Consider the following 18,587-nt stretch of genomic DNA (forward strand, 5'->3'; position numbering starts at 1 on the left):
ATTTCTATTTTGCTAAAGGGACAGTCCCTTTACAGTTATTCTGGAATAGTAATGCAATATATTACATGTGTTTTTATTAAAAAAAACTAATAATGACAATTCATCTATATATCAAATTTATAGAATAATAAAAGAGATTTGTGCCCTTTGAAATATGTAAATATGATATCTGACTGCATTTGAATTGCTCTTGTTGCGACATACACAGCTCAGAATAAATTAGTTTCTATTGTTTGTGTGCCATTTAGCTAAAGGCAATGAAAATAATTGAAAATGTTTTTGCTCTTTGGGAATTTTTTAGTTCTGATTTATTAAAAATAGAGCTGGAGGAATGTTTGAGACCAGCTTTGTGAGATACTCCTCAGACCTGTAAACTCAAATGCAAATGAGTTGGCATTGATAGAAGAAGAAAAAACCTTTGGAAATTTATTTGTGAAAATTTATGATGATGATGAAGAAAAAGTTGTGAAGTTATTCTCAATACCACACTATTTCTTTTTACAAGGAAAATACATATTTTATTGTCTAAAAAGTGTCCTTTTGATATAAGCTGGTTTTAACTTAAATTTAGCTTGGGTGTTTTCTTTAGCATAGTCTTCAGTTACTAATATAGCACTATTATGTATAATAAAGTTAGTGGCATTGGAAAACTCATTTGGGAGTTGTTTTCAAAGTATGTATTTGCAAATGATAGTAGATATCCACCACATCCTCTAAAGGGAAGGAGGGAATTTGTAATTATAAGATGAAGATATTCAAAGTTCAGTTTCTGTCTTGATACCAAGTTAAGGAAATCCATCCATTTGTAGATAAATATTTAGAATTCAGTGATTGTTTTTAAAAATCAGGAACATGAGGAGGATTATAATACTTTTTAAATCTTTGAAGCAAGGCGTTTTGTGTGACAGCTAATAAACAATGCATTTGAAAGTGAATTTTTCCTTACACCTACTTATAAATGTTCTTCCTGTGCCTCATGTAGCAGTATTCCTTAAAAGCTCAGTGGGTAGACATATCAGTGTGGCTGATCATAAGGCTTCAGAGTTGCTCTCGCACCAAAAAGGTGAACTGACAGCTGGGGAGCATAGGGATGGAGGTATGTGGGATGAAGCCTTATGATCTTACCCACCGTCCTCATGAACTGTCAGAAGTACCCTGCTGGTTAGGCAGCCCATGAACTTGTCTACTGTTACTGTATTTGTCTAGGATTCTTAGTCTCTGATTTCTCTTAGTATTAAGGCAGTAACAGAAATAGCTACTCAGTGGGAATTTGCACTTCACAGGTAAGTTAAACTCTGATTTCGGATGTAAAATTTTAATTTAGTACCACCAACCAGATTGTTATTTGAAAAATGCCTTTGGATTGTAGGAGCATGCCTTGGCTAATGGTAAATAAATGCTTTTTCTTTTACAAGTGCTAGTTTGTTCTTTTTGTCAGGTGCTTATGTAAATCAAATCATAAAAGTTGAATATAAGTATATAAAGGGAGTAATTAAGTTGTTGAATATTGTATGAGTATAGAATTGAAGAATGAGCTGAGGTTTGGGATAGCTTGGAAAGAGCTTTGAAGCAAACATGTTCCTGTACTTTAGTAACGGGTGACATACAAGGTCTGTCCAGAAGGTATCCAGCTATGCACTATGAAAAACAGAGATAGTTCTTGAAGAAGATACAAGATACAAGAAATACAGTCAGGGCACATGCCTGGGTTGCAGGCCGGTTCCTTGCAGGCCAACTCCCAGCAGGGGACGCACGAAAGGCAACCATACATTGATGTTTCTCTCCCTCTCCTTCCTCTCTAAAGATAAATAAGTAAGTAGAATCTTTAAAAAAAATTTAAAAAAAGAGTTTAAAAATCTTAAGGTTCAAGTGTTTGTTTGGGAACCACTACACCAAACTGTTCCCTGCTCACCGCCATGCACCTTCAACCTAACTATTGATGTCAGGTACTTCATATGTGTGCAATAAACGGGTGAATTAATTTTAAAAAAAGATACAAGAAATATTGTTCATAGGACAGTGATGTCTCAGTCCCCTTCAAAGTAAGCACCTTGGGACCTCACACAGTTCTCCCAATCGCCATTAGCAACCCATGATATTTTCCTGAATCTCATTAGTGGTCTAAAATCTCTTCCCTTTCAAAGGTGATTTTAGTTTGGGGAAAAGCCAGGAGTCGCCAGGCACCAAATCTGGGCTGAGGGGGGCTGAGTCACCTGGGTTATTTGATGTTTTGCAAAAGAACTGCACAAGATGATGCATGAGCAGGCCTGTTGTTGTGACAGAGTTGCCAATCACCAGTTGCTTATAGCCATGGCCTTCTGAATCAACTGGATAGTTTTTGAGGAGGAATGTTCCGGCTTCACACAAAATCTGATGCAGATTCATTGCTCTGCTCTCTCGTCATTTGGAATGCTACAACCACACAGTACACACACTCACTGAACAGCATCCACCACCCCCACTGTCTAGTACAGTGAAATCGTCAATGTCCACACATGCACATTCCAGTCTAGTCTCCTTGGCTGCCAGGTTACACTGATGTTATGCAAACCATTCTCATTACTTTAACAATGGCTGGACTTTTCTGGACAGACCTCGTATATTGAGTACTTAGCATGTTTCAGGCACTGTGCAGTAAACAGTTTAAACCCCATAACCTTATGATGCAGATGCTGTTTTTATCCCCTTTTACAAAACAGGCTCAGAGAGACTAAATAACATTCACAAGTAAGTAGTGGGGCCAGGATTCAAACCTAGGTGTCTAACTCCAGACTCCTATTCAGGGCTGCCTCATGAAGTGCTGCATACAGCCTCCATGAATGGTGCCTCCTCAAACTGCTCACCCTGCTCAGCTGAAGTCTCTATCAGTATGCCAGACCATCTTCCTGCCTGTATAGCAGGTACATTTCCAAGTGCCAAAGATAAGGAGATGAGTCCAATGTCCTTTCTAGTAGGAGGGGACACACACATAAATAGTATAATTATATGCAGGGTAATGTGGGAGCATAGAGAAGGGAGCTCAGTTTTCTCTGCGTCCCTCCTGTTCATACTTTGGGTGTAAACTGGCATTACTCCTTTCTCATAAGTTTATAGCACATTCCGGGCCCTTTTTTTATTCTTCATCATGACATCCTGTTGAAGTAAGGAGGAAACAGTGTTTCTTCAGAGATAGAAAAAGAGGCCCAGAAAGTTTAAGGGCCTTGCCTAGAAGCACAGTAAATCATTGGTATGAGAACAATAATTTAGGGCCCCACATGACAATTTCCTCGGTAGACTAGGAAATTGCACATTTCCCTGAAATTCTTCTAAACCAAGAATCTTTTCCTCTTTTTTTCTTCATTCAAGTCGTAATCCTTTTCAAGCCTTTATATTTTGTAAGCTTGCAAATGTGTGGAAAATCTTTTCCTGGTATTCAGCAAATAATGTAGTTATTGAGAATAGGTAACTTCTATACTATGGGCATACTTCAGATATTGTATGTTCAGTTCCAAACCACTGCAGTAAAGAGGGTCAAAATCTTTTTGGTGAAGGCTCTTTTCTTCAATTTGTAAAGTGCAACTGTGAAACAAAACAAAGTCAAGTGCCCTGAAACAAGGTATACCTATATACGGGTACTGTGGCCTATGGGGTCCCCACAGTGGCAGTGCAGCTGCAGTGTGTTCTCCCAGGAAGGGGGTGGTGATTTGACAGCTCCCTGTGGGAACATCCATCAGTAGCTTCTCTGCCTTGGGCCAAAGCTAGCAGCTCAAGGACCAAATGAAGCAGATTTTATTGCACATAGGACAGACTTAACCTGTGTCAGCTTAAGCATCATTTGCAGGGCAATCTGATAGTCTTAAAACATGCTGGAGGTGCCAGAGGTCCAGGGGTGTTGCTGAATTACTTGTGATGGTGCCCAGTGAGAGGAAATACAGAAAGTGCACGTACTTGGCTTCCATCCAGAGATGTCATTTGGCAATTATGTCAAACATTGTGGGGAATGCTTGCAACTCATTTCATTTTGACCTGCGAACTACTCATTCAGATACCAGATTGGTAGTAAATGCCTTGTATACTGCAGTATTTAAAAAGACGACCTTTTTTTCCTTTCCCAAATCCCTAGTAAAATGATTCTTAAGTGTTTTTAGGTCAGGGATTACTCTAAGAATTGGGTGGAAGCTCTCTGTCTAGAGCAATGCACATACTTACAAAATTTTACATATTATCTCAAGTTCATGGCCCTTCCTCCCCCCCAGAGCCCATCTGTGAGCTGTGAGTGAGGGTAAATAACTCTCTCTGTGGACTTTCCATAGTCATTGTGTTTTATATCGAAAGAAATACTGTAATCTTTTAGCCTGTACATGTTTCATAGAAAATGTGTTTAATGCGCTTCTGTATTGATGAAAAGTGAACACTATGCTTTAAATCAGAACATATACACATTGTGCTTCATGAAATTTTTATTAAAATTTAAATTTTGAAGAGTGGTCTGATACCTACTTTTGTCTTTTTTCTTTTTAAGCTTGGTAAAATGCGGTTGACAATTCCATGTCGGGCCCTTACGTGTTCTCATCTGCAGTGTTTTGATGCAACTCTTTATATTCAGATGAATGAGAAAAAGCCAACCTGGGTTTGTCCAGTCTGTGATAAGAAGGCTCCATATGAACACCTTATTATTGATGGGTAGGTCATTTAAAGTTTTTCATTGTACCTCAAAATGACGTGTTACCTGGGTTTGTCATCTATCAGGTCATGTTTTCTGAGTTACATCTTTTTAGGATTTCCCTGATTCTAGAAATCAGTATTTTTCAAAGTAAGTGATATTGTGAACATTTTACCTTTCTAACTTAATGTCCTCTTGTTTTGGAAATACATGCTTCACTATCATTGCCTCCTGACATTGACCATTTCAGCACCAATGACTCCCAGCAGGTGATGCTCACACATTCTGTACAGGTGACCCTATCTATCCCTAGACATGTGGACTACACTGGAGAAAGAATGAAAGATTGTGCAACTCTAGTTAACTTAGGTTCACCAAAAATTGGGCTTTTTAGAAGTTAGCCTATTTTTGTAGATTTTCTCATGCCTGTCCCCTGCTGTAAGGAATCCTAAAACTGACCAACACACTGAGTAGTACCTTACTTTGGTTTCTTATTTCCTCTGAAATACTTGTCTTTGATTTTCTTCTCTACCTACAGCATCATAACAACCCGTTTTTTAAAAACCTTATGTTTTAATTGCCCTACTAGACATCTTGGAATGTTCCTCTAAATTTTCCCCTATTCTCTAGCCTCCTTTTTTTTTTTTGCCACTGAACAGAAAAAGAAACTGAAAAAAAGAATTTTTCTTGAGATGCCCTGTATTCTCTAGGAAAACACATAAGGCAAGTTAATCTGTGGTGTTTGAGAAAACATAGGAGACTGAAGGTGTAACATATGGAATGAAATATATTTAGCAACACAGAGTATTCAATCATCGGGGGAAAATAAACATGTAACTTAATGTTCTACATTAAACTTTTCATAGATAACACTGATCACTAACAAATCTGAATTGAATAATATTTTGCTGACTCTGTATAGTATATTGCTTTAGATTACCCCATCAGTTGAGGTTTTATGTTTTCTAAAAACCATATATACATACACATTTAAAGAAAAGTTGGAAATATTAGGACAATTTAAAGCTTTTGTAGTGTGTTAATGTCACAATTGTGATTGTACAGTATTGTCTTTTTACCCTCAGAATTTGACCATTAATTTCACATATTTTTGTAAGTCTCATATTTTAGTATCTGTATGATATTTAGCAGGAGACTTAACATTCAGTACATGTTTTTGTATATATTGCTTCAGTTTATTAAATAAGATATGTTTATTATAAGCAATTTGGACTATGTAGAAAAGTATAAAGGAGAAAGATACAGTATCACCACTTAGATAAGCGGTATTTCTATTTTTTAAATTATTTTACTTATTTTTAGAGAGGGAAGAAGGGAGAGAGAAAGAAAGGGAGAGAAACATCAGTGCGTGGCTGCACACCCCCTACTCGCACACCCGCTCCTGGAGATCTGGCCCACAACCCAGACATGGGTCCTGCTGAGGACTCAAACCAGCCACCCTTTGGTTTGCAGGCCAGCATTCAATCCACTGAACCACACTAGCCAAGGCTGATAAGTGCTATTTCTATACCATACACATACAGAATTTTATTTTTTAAATATAAGGTTTTATTTTCTTAGTCTCTTCCTACTTTCTGTGAATATTTTCCCATATTAAAAAAATGTTTGGGAACCTGTAACCGTCATTTTTTTCATGGTTACATAATATTTCCTTGCATAAAGGCACCATAGTTTAAATAACTACTTTCTAGATAGCCCTAGATTATGAGAACAAATGTAACTTAATCTAGTCTACTTTCTTCTCTCTTATTTATACTTATATAAAACATAGAGGGTCTGAATGGTTTTTGGGCAGTAATATTTCCAGTCTATCTTCATCTAACATGTGATACTCAAAGAACAAATTGTTTTTTATAGCTTGTTTATGGAAATCCTGAAGTACTGCACAGATTGTGATGAAATACAGTTTAAAGAGGATGGCTCCTGGGCACCGATGAGGTCAAAAAAGGAAGTGCAGGAAGTTTCTTCCTCTTACAATGGAGTTGATGGTGAGTGCTAATTTTCCGAAAGGGTAGAGCATTCTTCTTGCCGTCAGAGCCTTTGTTTTCAATATTAAAATGCTCAAATTTTATTAAAAAAACACTCAGCAGTTTATGGATAGCTCAGTAACTTACTAAGTTATTGATTAAATGTTCCAAAGTAGTAAAGCTCCTTTTAAACTTACTTTTGCCAGCTTTTAAAATTTTATGGTCTAAGATTTCAAAGTAACATAAATCTAATAAGTCTTTGTGAAGTCATGCTTTTGAAATGGTATCCTTTCAGATTTTTAACAGATTTGGTACAGATTGGTGAACATTGTTTTGTTTGCATTTTTTCCCCAGGCTTTTAGTGTGGGTTTGCTGGAGAGAGGCTATGACTTTTTTTTTTTTTTTTTTTTTTTTTTTTTTGAGAGAGAGAGAGAGAGGGAGAAAAACATCGATTGGTTGCCTCTTGTACATGCCCTGACCAGGGACTGAACCTGTAACTTAGGCATGTGCCTTGACTGGGAATTGAACCTGTGACCTTTTGGTTTACAGGATGGTTCTCCAACCAACTGAGCCACACTGGCCGGGGCATGGCTATGACTTTGTGAAAGCGTTACTATAATATTTCATAAGTATATCATGTATTATACTGGTAAACATATGTAATAGATAATCTTTGCCCTCAAAACTTCTTTTATTCTGAAATAGACATACTTTTGATTGTCCTGATTCAGAATTGTTTTTCAAAAAAATCCTTTAACAACCAATAATAAATAGTAGTTTTAACCATAGGGAAACAGAACCACTGTTGGTTTTCTACTTGCTGACCCTAGCAATATTATAAGTCTAAACTCTAATAAGCACACTGGGAAATAAAGAGAGGTGTCACAGGTCTTTTTGCCTTCTGTTTTAATCACTCCTACACAGGATGCTTGAGCTCCACACTGGAGCATCAGGTGGCTTCGCACCACCAGTCTTCAAGTAAAAATAAGAAAGTGGAGGTGATCGACCTAACCATAGACAGTTCATCTGATGAAGAGGAGGAAGAGCCATCTGCCAAGAGGACCTGTCCTTCCCTGTCTCCCACATCACCACTGAATAATAAAGGGTAAGTGCTGAGACCTTAAAAAAGGACACTGTGAACATTAATTTTTCAAATAGGATCAAGAGATCTACCAAATAAAATTATTATGCATGATTGATTGTAAAACTTACCTTAGCGATTAAGTTTAATTTTTCCCAGGTGTGTGATAGTCTTGAGGGGTTGGGATAGTGCTTTAAAGGGGTCACTTGGGTATCATATTCATTGTATGAAAAGATGGGTTTGCTACACTGGTTCTCAAACTTTGGTGTACAGCAGAATCACCCAGAGGGCTGATTAAAGCACATGTTACTTCCTGCTCACACCAAGTGTGATTTAGGAACAGGGAGTGAGACAGTTTACATTCCTAAATAAGTTCCCAAATGATCCTAATGCTCCTTACAGGATTTAGAGCATTGACTCAGTCTGGAAAGTGTAAAATTAACTCTGAGTACAGTGTTCAAGTAGAAAGCAGAGGAAGAGCAGAGAAATAAATGTGTTCACCCTGCCTCAGAATGTGTAAGGCTGGCAATGGAAGAAGCCTAAGATTGAAGTTGCAGTACACTTAATGCTTTCTGTTTTGGAGGCTCACTTGCCATTAGTCTCGTATCAATAATGATGTACCTTGGTTATGCTTCAGTTCAGGTCATGAAATGCTGTTACCTGTTTTATGTAAGACATTCCATGCTAAAGAATATGGGTGATAATAAAATGAGTGAATACAGTCCTAACCTTAAAGGGTTTAACATTTTGTAGAAGATGGTAAAAAAAGTAGCTCACTCTGCACTCTTAAACAGTTTGTTAGTCTCACAAGACACACTGGGAATCCTCAGCAAAAAGACTTCATGCTTTGCTGAAGCACAGTTGTAGCTCACTGAAGGTTAGAAAGAGATGTGTCCCCTTTTAGGTATGCACGTCAGGGGAATGACGTGGCCTGTTGTAACCAAGTAGGGGCTATTCAAAAACTCCTTCCAGCAAACGCTACTGCCTAAAAAAAGAATGTAAGTAAAAGAAGGAAAGCCCACAAAAGGGGTTGTTACAGATTTCATGGTTCAAGAAGAAAGTTAACACCAGACCAAGAGAAGGCTTAGAGTTCAATTATTTTCAGGTTTGGTATTATTTGATGAGATAAAACGACCTTCTATTTGAATATATTTGCAGTTACTTGAAAGATAAAGTTGCAACAGTAAAAGTGATGAATGTAGCTCCTCGCTTGTTGGATTCACTGTTTCAGGAATCTTCATGATGTAATCAAACATAACACAGATTGGTATTTTATTTTCACTGTAGAATGGCTTATCTCAGCATAGACAGAAAAAAGGACATTAGAAGCAGTATTATTATTCTAAATAAAATGAATGTTTAAACTCTAATATTACTTTAAATCCTACTTTATGAACATTTTTACCTCTGATTATATGTAAATTATGCAATAATTTTACTGTCTGAATATATATTTTTCCCTTAAAGGAAACTTTTTTGAGTGTTTAGAAATCTAGGTTTCTTCTTTGGATATTTATGTTACTATTTATCCAAAGATAACTTTGTTTATTTGGAAATTTACATTAGATGCATTAACTACTTCCTGAACTTCCCAGTGCATAATTGAACCCAGACATAGTATTTACAAATGCCAGATCTTTCTCTATTTTCAGATAAAACAAACAGCCTGAAAGTTTATGACATTTTGAGAAAAACAATGCCATATTCAATATTAGGGGCCATTTTACAATAATGGCTAGCCAATAATAGAGCCTAAAGCCAGCATATTGCATTTGTTATTGTGTATTGTAAAGGGGGGGGAATGCATTTCAAAATGTTACCACAAAAATGGAAAGAACCCAGGTGGGAATTAGAAAGAGGAAAAAGAGTCAGTAAATGTAAAACACTTTGCTGCCTTCGGCCACTGAGTGTTTAGTATTCATCCAGAAGTTCCCTTTGCTGCTCGGTGTACCGAGATGTTCAAAGACCAGCGTTTCAGCCGCCTCCTTCTCTCTTGTAATCCCTTAGGCATTGTCAGAGGATACAGCTAATGGAAAACAGCACTTTTTATAGATGCAAGAGATTTAATTGTTTCCATTAGATGAAATATTTTAATGAAGCAAATGAGAGTGTATTTTATGCTTTGTACCCCATTCATAAAATGTGGTAGATGCTCATAACTGAAACTCTATTCCTGGAACTCCAACCTTAGAATCTTTTGAAATATTCTGTACCACTGAAATTGTATTTCTGTACCCCACATACTTTACATAACGTTTTAAAAGCAAATGATAGCCTCTTTATGCTTTCTGTTTTCTTTATTTTCTGTAATTTACCTGTTAGCCTCCTAATGGTTGGGATACCGTGTGATCCTTGTGTTTGCACTGAGGGCTATTAGAATTCTTTGTTTTTCTTTTCAAAATCATTTTGAGTCTTTCCTTTTTCATTTTTATTTTCCATCCTTTTTGCTTTATTTTTGGTAAAGAAAAAAATTATTTGACTACTCACCTTAAACATTTCACTCTGTCCCAGAATCCAACTTTTTATTCTTTTTTCTTTTTGTAGTTACACTGTTCTCCCATTAAAATGTCTCCATACCTGTTCATTTTGGAGCATCTCTTCTCCTTGTCTTGTTGCCTTCACTCATTCAATAGGCCATTTATGCAGACGGTGTGCTGGTGAGCCTGTGGGCCATTGGGTATAGCAAGATAAACCATTCCTAGTTTTTGTTCAGATGAAGTTTACAAGTCTTGGGGCCAGCTCTTAACTCTGCACTGATCAGATTACTACATCTGCCTGTCTTGCTATATGTGTTTTCTTTGCAAGGACTTATGTGTCCTTTTTATTAGCTGATAGTCCAGTGCTTATTTTTAAAAGGTTTCAGAATATCATCTGCTGTAAATAACTTTCATACTCCATTGAAGTAGTCCAGCCTTCTCCCTTCTTTCTGAAAGTGTAGGTTACTGTATTTTGCTTTGTATAATGAGCACCCATGTTTTTGTGCACATTATACATGGGATTATTATATCCTGTCTATAATACGCATTCATTATGCCCATGTATAATGTGCGTTCTTGTTTTTCCCTCAAAAATTTGGACAGAATAAGTGCACGTTATACATGGCAAAATATGGTATCACAATCGAATGTTGGACACCATTGATTGCATCCACCTATTTTCTCCTAATAACCGCTGCAAAGTGCTGATAAGTATACAGATTATTTCCTAATACAGTCAGCCCTTTGTATCTGCAGGTTCCCCATCCACAGTCTGCAGTTGTTTGAATTCACAGATGTGGAACCCACAGATACACAGGGCCTACTAAAAGGACTTGAGCATCTGCAGATTTTGGTGTCCGTGAGGGTTCCTGGAACCAGTCCTTGTGGATACCAAGGAACAACTGTAATTATAATAGTCTGAATTATATATTGTTTTTCTTTAGCACAAAAATTAGGACTCATTGTGAGCTACAACTCCTTTGTTAAACTTAAAAGTTCAAATGAGAATTATGCAAACTTTTCCTTCTAGCATATTAAGTCTTCCACATCAAGCATCTCCAGTGTCCCGCACCCCAAGCCTCCCTGCTGTAGACACAAGCTACATTAACACATCTCTCATCCAAGACTATCGGCATCCTTTCCACATGACACCCATGCCTTATGACTTACAAGGTGAGTCACCAGTTCTTCAATATTGTCACATAGCATTATGAATGCCTCTGATTTATGTAGTCTTCTGGGTGTGTCTATGAAGGAATAGAAAGATTGGGGGAAATGGCCTAGACCTACAGAAGAGGTCTTAAATAAATGCAAGTCCATTTCTTTGTACTTTTTGTTAATAGCCAGTGTTTACCAATAGTAGCAAAACTAATGCAATGATCTTTAGGTTTTGTGAACTTCAAAGTAGTCTGCAAATTGTTTTTGGATGACTTCTGATGTGCTGATTTGAATTGTAATATTTATGATACTATGTTTTGTTTCCTGAATCCAGTCATGATGCAGCATGCGTTGTGGGTAACTGTGTTGTAGTATCTTGTAGATAATGCAGAACTGAAAAATTGCAAGATTGTAGTTTTTGTTCCAGTGAAACTGATTCTTATTTTTTAGTTTAAAATGCATTATACTCACTTATACAATGTATTTTGAGTTTATAATTTATGATTTACATTATCAAAAAGAATTATAAGTTTTCATTTATAATCTAATAATTTGTACATTAGCTGTATAATCTAAGAACATCTTTCTTTTTTATTACAAAGAGCCACGTAGGCTCATTGTAGAAAATTTACTACAAAGTGGAAGTTTCCCTCCATCCCTCCTCAATAGAGAACTTAGGCCACTAGTGAGGATTCTTGGGAGCTGAGATGGTTGAATGGTTAAGTGATTAAGAAAAGCCTATTTCCCCTCTGTCCAACGGAATTTTCTGCAGTGATGGAGATCTTCTAATCTACTGCCCAATACAGTAGCTACTAGCCACATAATTATTGCGCATTTGGAATGTGGCTAGTGTGACTGAAAAACTGAATTTTTTGTTTTATTTAATATTAGTAAATTGAAGTAGCCATATCACGTGGTTCGTGGCTACTGTATTGGACACTGCAGTCCTGTTTTTCATGGAGCCCCCTGCAGGTCTTCGTGTTGCAGTCTGCCCTTGTGTAGGCGGTAGGTGGATTCTTAAAGTGTTAGCATTGCTCTCAAATTTTTATCTGTGTTTGCTTGCACTTTCCCCAAGTTTAGATGTCACAAACGGGGCATTTTATTCACGTTGGTTTACGCGATCTTCGTTGCATTACTCATTGGGCAGCATGTCCAGGAATGCAAATTGGAAGGGGTGGGCCTACCATGATTCCCTGGCAGCCGGGAATCAGAGCTGAGCCTTCTGGAATAGCCACCGCCCAGCAGTGGGCCACCCCCTCAGATGTCTTTACCCCCTCGTACCACTGGAGACTCTTGAGTCAGAATATGGTGCAGATAGTGGCAAGTGAGCAGATTTGAGAAAGAGAAAGAAAATCTGTCTCCGACTTGGTTAACAACTTTCAAACCTTCTCATTTACAAAAATGAGGACAACAATTAACACACCTCGTGAAGTGCTTGTGAGGAGTGAATCAGAGCAGATTGAAAAGTTACTGAAGAGGAGTCAGTGAGAGCATTTGATGAAAACTACTATGTCGGTTTAAGGGGCCAGTGCTGGGTCTAACAGGGCAGCAGTGGCCAGGTCCCACAGAGGAGTCCTGGAGAGAGAGGACAAGTCATTGCTTACGCTTGGGCTTCAGGCTTAGTAATCTAGAAGGGAGGGATGTAAAGCATTCTGCTCAGCTCTTCATGTTTAAATCAATTCTAAATGATTTAGAATTAGCACTTAAAATTTTGTATATATTTTTGAAGTATTTGGGAGAGTTTTCTGGTTTTGTTTTTTAAAAACTGAAATAATGCTTTTTCTCCCACAGGATTAGATTTCTTTCCTTTCTTATCAGGAGACAATCAGGTATGTTTTATGAAAAAAACTATGGTTATTTCGATTGTATACTAAAATATTTAAAAGTATAACATGTAGCCAAGAGAAAGAAAATAAATTTCCTTAGAAAATACAGAGTATTCATACCCACTACTGTATTATTAAGGTTTTAAGAATTTAAATAAAAATTCCTGTGTCAGCTGTGCCTGAGTATATGGTAAGAACAGTATCTCTTTGTTGGTTCCCAGTACTGTGTTAGAGCGAAATGGAGAAGTGAACCCTGTTGACTGATAAATTCTTGGCCAAATCTCTCTGTAAGAGAAAGTGGGTAGACTGTCCTCTTTTCTGCTACTTCTGAGCGTGTGCCAGTTTGGAGAAAGAATGTTGAAAATTCTTGCAATATAAATTAAAACAAAAATACCATTTAAAAAATGTTTTTCTGTTTCAGACAAAATGTCTCAGGATCAGTGATGCAATCATTTCATAAGGCCATTTGATTTTGCAGAATGTTTTATTGAGTATTTCAGAAACACTGAAATCTCAGAATATATTAAAGCCAGACCTTTGTTCTGCTAAGAAGAAAGCTTATGAATTTATAAATATAATTAACACTTGTTTTGTCCTTTTTCCCTCCCAGCATTATAACACCTCCCTCCTTGCTGCTGCAGCCGCAGCGGTTTCGGATGATCAAGACCTCTTACACTCGTCTCGGTTTTTCCCATATACCTCCTCGCAGATGTTTCTCGATCAGTTAAATGCAGGAGGCAGCACTTCTCTGCCAACCACCAATGGAAGCAGCAGTGGCAGTAACAGCAGCCTGGTGTCCTCCAACAGTCTACGGGAGAGCCACAGCCACACCGTTGCCAACAGGAGCAGCACAGACACGGCGTCCATCTTTGGCATCATACCGGACATTATTTCATTGGACTGATCTGGCCCGTGCTGCTCTCATGCCCACCCCAGGTTAAATGAACTTGGCAGAAAGAAGAGGACTTTGTGCTATGTTTTACCTTACTCTGTTTAGAAAAGTACACAAGTGTGTGGTTTTTTTTCCTTTTTTTAGGGAAAAAAATTAAAAGAAATGTACAGAGAACAAAACTATATTTTCAGTTTTACTTTTGTATATAAATCTAAGACTGCCTGTCTGATAAAAACACTTGTTAAAAAAAAACCAAAAAAAGGAAAGAAAAGGAAAAAAGAAAAAAAAACAAGTACCCACAAACCACCTTCAGTTCAATTTTTCTGGATTCTGAAGATTTTTTTTCACTATTTGTCCTATGGTTTTGGTTTTATTTTACTTCAATGGCATTATTTTATTTGCAGTAACGGAAAAGGAATTGCATGTATGAAGTTTTAAATTGTGGGCTTTTCTTTGTTATGGGGAGGGGCCTGAGGGGATAGTTTTAATTTCCATTTTTTTCTAAAAATGACAGACTTGGATTCTGTTTGTGTGTATGCATATTTTATCCAGCCTTAAGTTATAAACCTCATCTGTCCCACCGCATTCCCTGTGTATTTCCAGGACATAGCTCGTGGGTGTGTGTGTTCAGTGTGTGTGTGTCTGTATTTTTCCGTCATCACTGTTCCTTCTCCCGAGTTTGCATTCAGTTGATAAATCAGTAGCCTGCTTCTTTGAAAGTGCTTCAAAGGCCTTGAACTCACGTAGGAGCATCTTTAATGACTATCCCAATTGCATGTTTTCCATCACATACGCGCTTTTATTTGCTAGATACCCCCGAGAATATGTTTTTAGAGATTGAAGTAAAGCTGTCTGGATAAGGAGTAGGCTTAGCAGCCCTGCGAATAATACAGCTTCGTCTGTTTCTTTATTCTAAACTTGGTTGCCAGTATTACGCACTTAAACCAAGTCTGTGGACACCTGCTTTTTTAGCCACAGGGTAATGAGTTTTCATGTGAGATCTTCATACCGAAGTGGGAAGTACAAATAGCCTAGCCTAGGAAGCCCTGTTGGGTGTCTTGCGCAGCCAATGGAAGTAACGTTATTTCACCCCCCCAAAAAGGTCACTTACCCTAAAAGTATATTCTCTTCAGAAAATACAATGCACCACACACGCCAGTCCGTAGAAATCTGCACTCTGGTTGACAACTGAAATTCAAAATGGGCTTGATTTTTAGTCATTTTACTCTCTGGTTTTGAGTGTACTTATTCTCAGTTGTTTTGTTTGTATTATTTTTTTCTTCACCTTTTAAAGACAAGCATGACATAGGAAAGTCAACTTTTTTCTTTTAGAATTTGTGGATCAGCCTGATCTATTCTTACTAATAATGGAACATGTAAATATATTGAAAACTGTTTTTCAGGAGATGAGTGAGGGTTGGAGGGAAGGAAAAGTGAGTCTACTCGTGTTCCAAATCCTCATTAGAGAAGGTATCACATTCTCCAGGGAATAACTGAAGGTGTGGGAAATATTTTTTAGCTGATTGAGAGGTTTAGCAGGTTTAACAGAGAAGATAAAGAAAGGGGCATAATGATTACCAGTTCCCCAGACTGGGTTTTTATATCACAACTGTTACTGTTCTCAGAGTTGATGAAGGACCACCTTTGTGTATAACATTGTCATTTTAGACCTTGCAGTGGTAGCAGAATGACCTGTAATCCAGGTAAACTTCAAGACGGCTGTATCTTTGGTTGTATGATAAAATTAATGGTTCACATGACTATGTGGCGTCTGGAAATAATATGTTTCTTACAGCATCTCTCTGTCACTAAATTGTTGACTTGAATTTTGAAAAACAGGTTGGTGTTGATATGTATATGTGTGTGTGTATATATGTATTTATAGAAAGTGTGTGTGAGTGACAAGTGAGTTATGTAGTCTTCCCCAACGCATGTGTATTCCACACATACACGGCTGAGTTAGTCACCGAACAATTCACAATAAAAAAGATTTACTGTTGGTTAAAACAGGAAATAGTTAAGTTTTCAAATGAATCTGGTGTTATGGTAAGTGAATACTTTAAGAACTCTCATTGCCATATTAGGCTAATGTCTAATGATATATATAATTTGTGTCTAAATTCAGATTTGAATAGAAATTACTTAAATTGTAGGGAGTTGCTTATTTTACATTACTATAGGAAACATTTCTATTAATTTAAGATAAAATGAGTAGTTTTTTTTTCTGTTTGTTCTTTTTCTTTCATTGGTGGTAAGTGGTCTCAAAATTCTGTTCAGTAACTTTGTGTATGATGCTGAATTACAAACTCTTTGAATAATCCAGTTTCGGAGAGGGTTAATTTCCCCTAGTGTCCTGCATTATACCCCCCACAGGAAGAGCAGGTAATAGGGAGAAGTAAGTGTCTGTCTAGTTAGTGGCTTTGGCTGTGTCTCCACAGGAGAAACTAACTGTTCATTTGTCTCTTTTAGTTCATTCTGTACTCTGAGGAGTTTGCTCCCTTCAGTTACTGACCTTTCAAAATGTTGACATTAGTAGTAGCTATTACTCTGTTGGTCTCATGGCCAACATTATTAGACTTTCATGATCTGTAGTCATTCTTAGTAGAGTCATGCACTGCATCTTCATCTTCTGAGTTGTTTTTTTTAAGTGTGTGATCATGTGATCTGTTTGTTCCCTAGCCCACCCTCACTCCCACTGACATGCTGTTTGTGGACAGAGAGCGATTCTCAGAATCTTTAGGCAGGTTTTTTGGCAGCCCCCTCGCCGCCGTCTTTCCTAGCAGGCGTGTGTATCCGTGTTCGGGGCAGCGCCGATGCGTCACTCATTTGGTGAAGGCGCTGTTCGGCTAGCAGGGCTGGAGAGGCTTTTTGTTATTTCATGGGCATTGCTGGGCACATTGTTTTAAACAGTCTGAACTTTAACCACACCACGCTTGGTTGACTAATTTACTTGGAACATTAAACATTTTCCTACTATATTAATTTAGACATTTTCACAAATCTGTATCATTACCAACTAAGGAAAGATTCACTTTTAAGCTTCTCAAAAATGTGGTATCTTGGCAGATTTTCCTTTGAGTCTAATGTCTGAAACTGAGTGAAAATATGTCCCAATTTTAATTTCTAATTGTTAAGGAACGCTGTTTTTAAACAATTCCAGTTTGAAATACATAAAAAACACTTCAAGATCTTCAGAACTTTAGAGCACATTTGAAATTATTTTAGTAAGAATCTTGTTTTATCAGTAAACGTTGAGTTGTTTTTTTAATTTAAAAAAAAAAGCTTAGGTTTCAGAAAGAAGGAGGGAGAATAGCTGGTGGTTCCAGAGTATGCTGCTGTTAATTATTCAATTAACAAAGGGGAAAATGTATATAAACAGATATATAAAAGTTACCATAAACTCCATAAACTTAAATCTGTGATTCATTGCCTTAAGACTTTCTCTCTTAGAATTTCCATACCGCATGCCAAACCAGTAAAATGGCTTTTAAAAATGTATAGTAGACCAATGTCAGTTTGTATAAAAGTACCAAGTGAAGATATTTATTACATGCATTGGAAAAAAATTGTTTACCTATTGAATGTTACCTGTTTATGTAGAGCTCTTTAGATGTAATAAAAGAAAAGCCTTCAGTTAATTTGTCTTCTCTAAAACACACTGCTGGGCACACCGGGGGCAGGCCCTGTGCTTCCAAAGCACCTTCATCCCCAGAGTTCAAAGCATGACAAGTAATTTGTTTGCAGCATGCTTTGAGGTAAGTAATGAACGTACAGCCATCGTTCCCTTTTCTTAACAAAATATGGCCAGCTTTGCAGTGAGGCGCAGCATCTGCTTAGTGTTCAGTCTGTTTAGTAATCTTCCATTTGAGAGCTGAGAGCACTGCCCCCTCTTTTGTAAAGAAGACCGGTGCTAGGTGAACCAGCTGGAATTGTAGGGATGGGCGTAAAACCTGGACATGGGTGGTACAAAAGCCTTTCCTGGGATAGAGGTGGAAGTCAGACACGCCATAGGATTCTAGAATCCTAGCCCCTGAACACCCTTAATTAGGGACACCGAGTCAGTGGGGATGAGCCCTGGGTTCTCATGACCATTCCACACCGCTTAGTAAGTTTTTGGCAAGCTATATTTGAGGCAAATGAGAGTAATAAAAGTTGCTTTAAAACCATACTGCGGCCATTCAGTGATAAAGACAGGAAGGCTTTAAGGAAAAGTACCCTCATTTATCATCAGATCCCAGAATTTCCTTGCCCTGTTCCCTCTAACAAAGGTATCTACAGTCTAGTCCTTGGTTATGGCTGTGTGGGGTTTGTGCCCTAATACCCATGATGAGTTAAGAGGTGTGGGCCTAACCCTTGAGCCTTTCCTGAAAGTGAAGTAAAGCAGTTCTCCAGGGGGTATCAGCATCTTACCAGACCCAAGGGGATTTACCACAACGTAATGAAGTTTAAGCCCTTGGGCCCCTTATTTGCTCCGGCCTCTTGGAGCCTCCGAGCTGTCCTACCAAATCTGTATTTCTATTTTT

General features: G+C 37.6%; 1 protein-coding gene across 3 annotated transcripts in view; it reads left to right on the plus strand.

Moving 5' to 3' along the window:
* PIAS1 (protein inhibitor of activated STAT 1) overlaps window positions 1–17,697 on the plus strand; it is a 108,310-nt gene extending 90,613 nt beyond the window's left edge. Inside the window, exons 9-15 of one of the 3 annotated variants that reach the window (XM_037054220.1) lie at window positions 4,502–4,662; window positions 6,521–6,651; window positions 7,555–7,735; window positions 11,219–11,361; window positions 13,138–13,175; window positions 13,594–13,661; window positions 13,781–13,865. In XM_037054220.1, the coding sequence (XP_036910115.1) occupies window positions 4,502–4,662; window positions 6,521–6,651; window positions 7,555–7,735; window positions 11,219–11,361; window positions 13,138–13,175; window positions 13,594–13,632 (693 nt within the window). In that variant the 3' untranslated portion in view covers window positions 13,633–13,661; window positions 13,781–13,865. Of the gene's footprint in view, window positions 1–4,501; window positions 4,663–6,520; window positions 6,652–7,554; window positions 7,736–11,218; window positions 11,362–13,137; window positions 13,176–13,593; window positions 13,662–13,780 lie in introns of all 3 variants that reach the window. The other 2 variants (XM_037054219.1, XM_037054217.1) reach the window with 2 other exon arrangements.
* The last annotated feature ends 890 nt before the right edge of the window (window positions 17,698–18,587 follow it).

This window comes from Sturnira hondurensis, unplaced genomic scaffold (assembly GCF_014824575.4).
Source record: "Sturnira hondurensis isolate 20B ecotype Veracruz unplaced genomic scaffold, ASM1482457v3 Scaffold0008196, whole genome shotgun sequence".
NCBI lineage: Eukaryota > Metazoa > Chordata > Mammalia > Chiroptera > Phyllostomidae > Sturnira > Sturnira hondurensis.